The sequence below is a fragment of the Berghia stephanieae genome, chromosome 15 (genome assembly GCF_034508935.2).
Source record: "Berghia stephanieae isolate SIO BIC M18660-M18661 chromosome 15, UCSD_Bste_1.3, whole genome shotgun sequence".
In the NCBI taxonomy this organism is placed as follows: domain Eukaryota; kingdom Metazoa; phylum Mollusca; class Gastropoda; order Nudibranchia; family Aeolidiidae; genus Berghia; species Berghia stephanieae.
In genome coordinates, this window is record NC_088374.1 from 26,582,867 (window position 1) to 26,592,866 (window position 10,000).

Genomic DNA, 10,000 nt, shown 5'->3' on the forward strand with positions numbered 1-10,000 from the left:
GGTTTACAAGTTACTCGTATATCAATCAGTCTGTAAAAATAAATAGATTTATAATTTTAAGATTTGTCAGTAATTCTGTACTCGATGATAAAAATGTGACATTGGCTGTACGGAACAATCTTGATCCTAAAACCCTATTTTTTCTTCTTTTTTTTCTTTCTAGACTAGATAGGGTTGGCTGTCAACATTGTTTCCTAAAGCCAATGTCAACTTTTTATCATGTAGCACAAACTAAAAGGCAAATCTAACATAGCACAAACTCACAGGCAAATCTAACATAGCACAAACTCACAGGCAAATCTAACATAGCACAAACTCACAGGCAAATCTAACATAGCACAAACTCACAGGCAAATCTAACATAGCACAACCTCACAGGCAAATCTAACATAGCACAAACTCACAGGCAAATCTAAGATAGCACAAACTCACAGGCAAATCTAACATAGCTAAAACTCACAGGCAAATCTAACATAGCACAAACTCACAGGCAAATCTAACATAGCACAAAGTCACAGACAAATCTAACAACAAGAAATGAAGTCAGTAGAAAAGTGCCAGCAGAAGACAATAGAGAATAAAAAAAATTCCCCAGCGGTGATGGGGGTTAGAACCCGCGACCTTACTGGTACGACAACTCCGCCTGACCGGGGAGAGCGTGACTCTACCCTATGAGCTATCCACAATAATCTAAAATTGATAAAACTAGCTCAATTTTCGGCACTGCGCTGAGGTTGACGCCTGGGTTATTCCAGTCTGGCCTGGGAATAGACCCTAGAGATAAATTTCCCCTATAGGATGAATAAAGGGAATTATACTTTTTACTTTTACTCAACTCTCTTCTTACCAGCTGTTTTCAAAATGTTACCATTAACTTCATACTCATCCAACACAATTTTTTTTCAAATAGATTAGCAACGAGTATAATCTATGTTTTGTTCAGAAAAATTAGCTTTGCAACACAGTGTCGAGTGTTCATAGCTATATATTATAACAACACAGTGTCGAGTTTTCATAGCTATAACTATAACAACACAGTGTCGAGTTTTCATAGCTATAACTATAACAACACAGTGTCGAGTTTTCATAGCTATAACTATAACAACACAGCGTCGAGTTTTCATAGCTATATGCTATAACACAGTGTCGAGTTTTCATAGCTATAACTATAACAACACAGTGTCGAGTTTTCATAGCTATAACTATAACAACACAGTGTCGAGTTTTCATAGCTATAACTATAACAACACAGTGTTGAGTTTTCATAGTTATAACTATAACAACACAGTGTCGAGATTTTAGAGCTATTACTCTAACAAAATGAAATCAGAATAAGAAAATTGTTGGCTGCATCGTAACGAATGTGACGATTTTCCTATGAGTGGTAAGGAGAGGCTTACTATTTGCAGATCTGGTATCCAAACAAAATCATGGGCTTGATTATTTGCAAGACAAACAAGACAACAAAACAGTCAACAGTTTAGGTTATCGGACCTGTTAATAAGTACACATTGGTCATGCTGGGATGTGAAATAGGATGGAATACAATAGCATAGGATCGTATGATATAATCGGGAAGGATAGGATGGGTAATGTTAATATAAATCATATTAACTCAGGTGGGATAAGGTGGGATAGGGTATACTCGTAAATGTAAGAATCTTGAAATAGGAAAGGATAGGATTGTATAAGTCAAAATAAATCAAATTTAATCAGATGGGATAAGTTTGTAAAAGTTAATGTTGGAATCATAAAGACAAGGGAGATAAGATGGCATGTCAATATTAATCATATTTATTCAGGGATGGGATAAGACGGGATAAGTTAATGCAAATCATAAATAATTAGGGGAGGGGGTGGGTGGGTTGGGGGGGGGGGAATCTGTAATGGAGATTTGTGGGTAAGTCGTTTTGTAAGTCCTGTAGTAATTCATTTTGTAAGTAGGAAGGGGGGGGGGGTCTGTAATGGAGATTCGTGGGTAAGTCGTTTTGTAAGTTCTGTAGTAACGTATTTTGTTAGTAGGGGGAGGAGAGGGGGGGTATCTGTAATGGAGGTTCGTGGGTAAGACGTGTTGATTACCCCGTGTGTTACTTACAAGGCATGTCCATGAACACGTTGTTGTTGCCGGATGGGGGAGGCATAGGTTGGGGTGGGGGTTGTCTTGCTGGGGGCATGTCTGAGAATAGAGGCGACCGTGGTGGTTGCTGTGGTTGTGTTTGTTGTGGTTATGGTGGTTACGGTGATAGTGGAGATTCAGGTTATCTTAGTGGTGGCACACAGTGGTGGTTCTGACCTTAGCCATCGTTTACTTATAGCCTGACACGAAAACCAACTAAGACCCATATTTTGACGTCGTTTTTAGGTTTGTGGACCGCCTAGTGAGTTGTCTTTAGTAGTGGTCAAGGAAACAAGTGATCCCATTGGTTGAAAAGTTGAATACAACTCACAATTTGTTTTCTTTTCTGGCCATTTGGGGGATAGTATCAGGCCATGAGTCTATAAAAGCCACGTTTTGACATTTTTGATGGTGAGAGTGGTAGTTTTGGAACTTTTCATGGTGACAGCAATTATGATAATGGTGGCTTTAATAATATTAGTGGTGAGATTCGTGGTTTTTTTGGGACTTGGATTGTTGACAGCAATTGCAATAACTTTGGTGTTGATACTAGTGGTGGTGAGAGTGGTAGTTTTGGGACTTGGATTGGTGACAGCAATTGTAAAAAATACTGGTGTTGATACTAGTAGTGGTGAGAGTGGTGGTCTTGGGACTTTTCATGGTGACAACAATTATGATGATGGTGGTTTTAATAAAATTAGTGGTGAGATTGGTAGATTTCTGGGACTTGGATTGTTGACAGCAATTGCAATAATGGTGGTTCTGATACTAGTAATGAAAGAGAGGTGGCGATTTTGGGACTTGCCTTTGTGACAGCAATTGTAATAATGGTGGTTCTGTGGTGATGGCAGTGGTGATTTTGGGACTAATCTAGGTGATAGCAATAATGATAATGGTGGTTCTGATACTAGTAGGGCTGAGAGTGGTGGTTTGGGAGTAGTCTTGGTGACAGCATTTGTAATAATGGTGGTTCTGTGGTGATGACAGCAATTAATTGTAATAATGGTGGTTCTGATACTAGTAAGGGTGAGAGTGGTGGTTTTGGGAGTTGGACTGGTGACAGCAATTAATTGTAATAATGGTGGTTCTGATACTAGTATAGTAGGGGTGAGAGTGGTGGTTTTGGGACTTGGACTGGTGACAGCAATTAATTGTAATAATGGTGGTTCTGATACTAGTATAGTAGGGGTGAGAGTGGTGGTTTTGGGACTTGGACTGGTGACAGCAATTAATTGTAATAATGGTGGTTCTGATACTAGTATAGTAGGGGTGAGAGTGGTGGTTTTGGGACTTGGACTGGTGACAGCAATTAATTGTAATAATGGTGGTTCTGATACTAGTATAGTAGGGGTGAGAGTTGTGGTTTTGGGACTTGGATTGGTGACAGCAATTGTGATAATGGTGGTTCTGATACTAGTAGGGCTGAGAGTGGTTGTTTTGGGACGTGTCTTGGTGACAGAAAATGCGATTCTGGTGGTTCGGGTATTTTATTAGAGACAGTGGTGGTTTTGGGAATTGTGCTTATTGTGCTGATGGTTGTTTGGCACTGGGTTGTGTTTGTTGGTTGTAGTTTTAAGGTTGTAGTTTTAAGAATGATTCATGTTGAGGTATGACATTGATGATGATGATTATGATGATGATGATGATGATGACGACGATGATGATGATGATGATGATGATGATGATGATGACGATGATGATGATGATGATGATAGTGATGATGATCATGGTGGTGACGATGATGATGATGATGATGATGATGATGATGATGATGATGATGATGATGACGATGATGATGATGATATATTATGGTTGTCTTCGTTAGGCTCCTTTCAAAGGCGATAGTTGTAGAAGTAGCACTAAAGGTTGTTGTGTTTGTGTAATTGTATTGATAAATGTGAGACTTGCTTTCATTACGATTGTGAATGATGAAATTTTTGTATGTATTAAAAATAAGACAATGGACTGTGTTTTGATGGACATCCACGCTGAATTAAGTCTCCGATTATTCTTGGTTGGCTATTTGGATTGTCGTTACGTCACATTGTGTATAAGTGAACTTCTTGTTGTTGTTGTTGTTATTGTTGTTGTTGTTGTTGTTGTTGTAAACATAGTATGGTAATTAAATGAAAACGATATACAAGAAGATAACGGAGATAATGGTACAACAATGATAATGGTACAACAATGATGGTGACTACGACGATGACGACGACGACGACGACGACAATGACAACGATTATAATACTAATAATTATTATATTATGATAGCTTACACTGGGGAATGGGCTGTGGCACTGGTGGTTTCATTGGGGGTGGGGGGAGGTGGGGTTTAAGCTTCATTGGATTGGGACCTGGAAAAACACAAGAAGAAATAATACAAAAAGAAAACAAAGTACAACAACAACAACAACAACAAAAAATAAACAAACAAACAAAACAAAGTATAACAACAACAACAAAAAATAAACAAAAATACACAAACAAAGTATAACAACAACAACAAAAAATAAACAAAAAACAAAACAAAGTATAACAACAACAACAAAAAATAAACAAAAATACAAAAACAAAGTATAACAACAACAACAAAAAATAAACAAAAAACAAAACAAAGTATAACAACAACAAAAAATAAACAAAAATACTAAAACAAAGAATAACAACAACAACAACAAGTAAACAAAAAACAAATCAAAGTATAACAACAACAGTAAAAAATAAACCAAAAAATTAAAATAATTCTGATTATGTTAAGTAGGTAATCGATTACTGAACACTTGAAACCTGAGGGAAAGAGAGGAAGGCCCTACGCAACTTGAAGGAAAACAGTGGTGGGAGAGGTAAAACATTTATTTTTAAAATGAGCATTTATATATAGATTGTATGCAGATGACGTCACTCTGGCTTTTGTTATTGTTTTTGCCATCCGCGTTTGTGAGTTGTTCTCACTAAACTGTATTAACCAGACTATAAAAGTTCATGGTTACACAGAGTTTGTGTGTTGGTCCGTTATACTTCTGGATGGCAATGTTGTGAACTCCTTGGCCAAGCGCATTCTATATATATAGCGCAGTATCCACCAAACGTGCTCAAAGCGCTTAATAAGGGGTCCCTGGCCAACAGCAAAACTTAACATGTAGGACGGTGCATGAAGCCTGTTAGGCCATGTTATTATTATTTTTTTTTTTTTTTGGACAGAGACAATGCTGTTAACGGCCATGTATTCATTTTACGCCTGTCCGGTGAGAGAATGTGAGTAAAGAGCATTTTCCAAGGACTCAACTATGCGCTGAGCGAGGCTCAAACCCAGAACCTTCCGATCCGATCCGAAAGCGATTGCCATACCACTAGACCACATAGCCCCATATCATAATAATGGGCAGTGAGTAAGTAAGTAAATAAGTAAGAAAGTAAGTTAGTAAGTGAGTCAGTGAGTGAGTGAATGGTTAAGTAAGTGAGTGAATATGTAAGTAAGTAAGTAAGTAAGTAGGTAAGTAAGTAAGTAAGTAAGTAAGTAAGTAAGTAAGTTAGTGAGTAAATGAGTTAGAGGAGGAATGAGTAAATAAATAAGTAAGTAAATATGTAAGTAAGTAAAAAAGTAAGAATTTAAGTAAGTAAGAAAGTAAATAAGTAAGTAAGTAAAACGGTAAGAATTTAAGTACGTAAGAAAGTAAATATTTAAGTAAATACAAAAGTAAGAATTTAAGTAAGTAAGAAAGTAAATATGTCAGTAAGTAAAAAAGTAAGAATTTAAGTAAGTAAGTAAGTAAATAAGTAAGTAAGTAAATAAGTAAGTAAGTAAATAAATAAGTAAGTAAATAAGTAAGTAAGTAAGTAAGTAAATATGCAAGTAAGTAAAAAAAATAAGAATTTAAGTAAGTAAGTAAGTAAGTAAATAAGTAAGTAAGTAAGTAAATAAGTAAGTAAGTAAGTAAGTAAATAAGTAAGTAAGTAAGTAAGTAAGTAAGAAAGTAAGTAAGTCAATCAGCCAGAATATGGAAACGTGTTTAACCCAACAATGATGAGGTTTGAATCAAATCTTGTCATAGTTTGGTATTAGCTTAACGATTTCACCGAAAATACGGATCATGAATGTTTCTTCTTCTTTTTCTTCTTCTTCTTCTTCTTCTTCTTCTTCTTCTTCTTCTTCTTCTTCTTCTTCTTCTTCTCTTCTTCTTCTTCTTCTTCTTCTTCTTCTTCTTCTTTCTTCTTCTTTTTCTTCTTCTTCTTCTTCTTCTTCTTCTTCTTCTTCTTCTTCTTCTTCTTCTTCTTCTTCTTCTTCTTCTTCTTCTTCTTCTTCTTCTTCTTCTTCTTCTTCTTCTTCTTCTTCTTCTTCTTCTTCTTCAGCAGCATCGTCGTCATCATCATCATCATCATCATCATCATCATCATCATCATCATCATCATCATCATCATCATCATCATCATCATCATCACACTTACCCTGTGCCAACATCTTTTGTATCATATCCATCAAGAGAGACTGCATAGCTGGAGGGGTGATTGGGGGATGAGGGTGGAGAGACGGGGGGGGGGGGGGGGGGGGGGGGGGGGGGTTGTAGAATGAAAAAGAGGACAGACATAAATATCACAGCATTTTTATATCCTCAATAACAATGAGTTTGTCGTTATCAAACATAGACCGAGATCAATTCCCAGTGAAGTCGAGATATAATTTTTATGACCCCCCACCCCACTTCTTATCCACCCAACAGTGATTGGATAGCTAGCTGGGCCTGTTAGATCTGACAGAAAGTACTTTGGGATCGACGAGCGTCCTATCAAAAGGGAAGCAAGCAATTGATATTGTCGGTTTAACGCTACAGAAGCCGAGATAAACTCCATGGGCCCCATGGATTACAACGGAATTGAACATAAAGGAAACCAACAAAAAATTCTAGAATTCTTTGAAATATTATATTTTCATGTCGGTTTGATTCGAATTGTAACGAATGATATTTTGACCATTGTGTTGTACTCTGATAAAAAGAGGAATTAAAAATTTGGGCCAGAAAACTCGTCCTCCAAATGTGACCCTTCGCACCAAAACGTTATTATGTCGGAACGAACCAGATGTTTAAAAAGTCCGAAGTAAATGTTAAACTAGTCAAAAACATATAAATTGTTGGCATTAGCACCTTAAAATATAGTTGTCATTCTCCTCAATAAATCATATAAACTCAACACAAGTCTGATGTTTCTGGCTATAAATTCAACTTTCAACATCTTAACCAACCCGACTTAATACCGTTTTGAGGCGAAGAGTTACAAATATCGATCAATCAAAATGTCCATCATCTTGTCAAAAAAAACCTATCCAACCTGGACTTCATTGGAGTGAGAACCAAGGTATGTTACTCGTTCAATATTACACCAGTGGGTTTGTTTTTCAGTTATTCCTGAATTATCTCCCCTATAATATAAGGTGAAATATTTGTGACACTTCGCCTCAAAACGGTATTAAGTCGGGATGGTTAAGATGTTGAATGTTGAATTTATAGCCAGAAATATCAGACTTGTGTTGAGTTTGTATGTTTTATTGAGGAGAATGGATACCATATTTTAGGGTGCGAATGCCAACAATATATAATTTTGACCAGTTTTAACATTTAATTCGGCTTTTAAGCATCTGGTTCGTTCCGACATAATACTGGAAAGAGAAGTCGTAACTTCTCACCTTCCTCTCTTCCGGCTCAAAACTGGAAGTGTATAACCAGGACGATGCATTAACAGTGGATCAGTAGATGGAATATCAGTTTAGTAGCAGGATGTATAGGCAGAAGAAAAGGAATAGTAGTAGTAGTAGTAGTAGTAGTAGTAGTAGTAGTAGTAGTAGTAGTAGTAGTAGTAGTAGTAGTAGTAGTAGTAGTAGTAGTAGTAGTAGTAATAGTAGTAGTAGTAGTAGTAGTAGTAGTAGTAGTAGTAATAATAATAATAATAATAATAATAAGAAGAAGAAGAAGAAGAAGAGGAGGAGAAGGAGGAGGAAGCAGAGGAAGAGGAAGAGGAGGAGGAGCAGGATAATAATAATAATAATAATAATAATAATAATAATGATAATAATAACAATAATAATAATAATAGGAATAAGAAGAAGAGGAGGAGGAGGAGGACGAAGAAGAGGAGGAGGAGATAGAAACTCTTACCAGGCGAGATAGAAGGAGCTGGAGCAGCTAACACAACTTGAGTGGCATCTGGATAGAAAAGAAAACAAAGACATAGACATTTATTTATCAAGAATCAATTCATATAATATGAATGTGACCCCTCGGCCTTGCCTCAAAACGATATTGAGTCATGATGAATTAAGATGCTGAACATTGAATTTACTTATAGATAGTATGCGCTTGGCTAAGAAGCTCATAACATTGCCATCCGGAAATATAACGGACCAACACACAAAACTGTATGTATCCATGAACGTTTAAAGTCGGGTTAATACAGTTCAGTGATGGCAAAAAACAATAACAAAGACACGAGTGACGTCATATTCGAACTATCTATAGCCAGAAAAATCAGAGTGGTGTTGAGTATTTGTGTTTTAATGTGGAGAATGAATGTTGTAGGTATAGATAGAATGCGCTTGGCCAAGGAGTTCACAACATTGCCATCCGGAAGTATAACGGACCAACACACAAACTCTGTGTAACCATGAACTTTTATAGTCTGGTTAATACAGTTTAGTGAGAACAACTCACAAACGCGGATGGCAAAAACAATAACAAAGGCCTGAGTGACGTCATCTGCATACTATGTATAGTGCTAATTCGCGACCAGTCCAATGTTTGACCTGTTTAACTTGAATTTGACTCAATACCATCCTAAGCATCCCGACATAATGCCGTATTGAGGCGAGGGGTCACAAAAAATGGACTACAATGGCTTTTGTTAATGAATTAAAAAACACACAAGCAGTCGCACACAAACACTAACACAAACACACGTGACCACACAAACACGCCTCCAAGATGAAGTAAACACAACTCCTTCACCGCCCCCCCCCCAACCCCACAAAAAAAACAAAAAAAAAAACAAACAAAATAAAAAAAAACAAAACAATCCAGCAAAACAAATATGTAAATAAACAACCCAGGATGCCAGGTCTCAGAATACAGTACTCTCTCTCTCTTTCTCTCTCTCTCTCTCTTTCTCATTCTCTTTCTCTCTCTCTCTCTCTCTCTCTCACACACACACACACACACCTCACGAATGAATAACCCCTTTATATTATCTTTCTTTTCCTACCTGGAAAAAAATATATACAAACAATTAACATGACAACCTCTCGATTATTAATTAATATGGCGACACACAATACCTTCATTATTATTGTTAAATTTGCATCCAACACCACACACACACACACACACACACACACACACACACACACACACACAGCGGTCATTGCCATCACACTACGCCTAAATAAGTCCCTAACAACAGCCTTTAATCTCCAAGACTCGTCCAACTGTCCAAAAAGTCTCGTACGCTGTCACCCTGTCAACCTACACAAACTTCTATGACGTCACGAAGACATGCGTTCTTTATTACCGGCCCGTGACTACGGCGTCATTGTATTTGTGCTTACGTCATCAAATCATGCTGTCGTCTGTTTTTAAGCGTCTCTGACATGATGGCTGTCGATCAGACATCTGGCAATGCGGTATCGATTGCCTATCAGTTCATTCATTCATTCATTCATTCATTCATTCATTTGTTCGTAAAAATATGCTTTCTTTCTTTCATTAAAAACAAATTCATTTACATCATTCATTCACACTTTGATAAATTACTCTATCCATTCATTCACCAACTCAGGAATTCATCCATCCATTTATTCACCCAATCATCCATTAATTAATTCAATCAATCAATCAATCA

The 10,000-nt window shown here is 36.9% G+C and overlaps 1 protein-coding gene across 3 annotated transcripts in view; it reads right to left on the reverse strand.

Moving 5' to 3' along the window:
• LOC144960577 (uncharacterized) overlaps positions 1–10,000 on the reverse strand; it is a 33,795-nt gene that overhangs the window by 11,314 nt on the left and 12,481 nt on the right. For 2 of the 3 annotated variants that reach the window (XM_078893791.1, XM_078893792.1), the window contains exons 3-6: positions 8,266–8,313; positions 6,563–6,610; positions 4,393–4,470; positions 2,096–2,176 (exon numbers count right to left, since the gene is read on the reverse strand). In XM_078893791.1, the coding sequence (XP_078749917.1) occupies positions 2,096–2,176; positions 4,393–4,470; positions 6,563–6,610; positions 8,266–8,313 (255 nt within the window). The remainder of the gene's footprint in view (positions 1–2,095; positions 2,177–4,392; positions 4,471–6,562; positions 6,611–8,265; positions 8,314–10,000) is intronic. The other variant, XM_078893794.1, reaches the window with a different exon arrangement.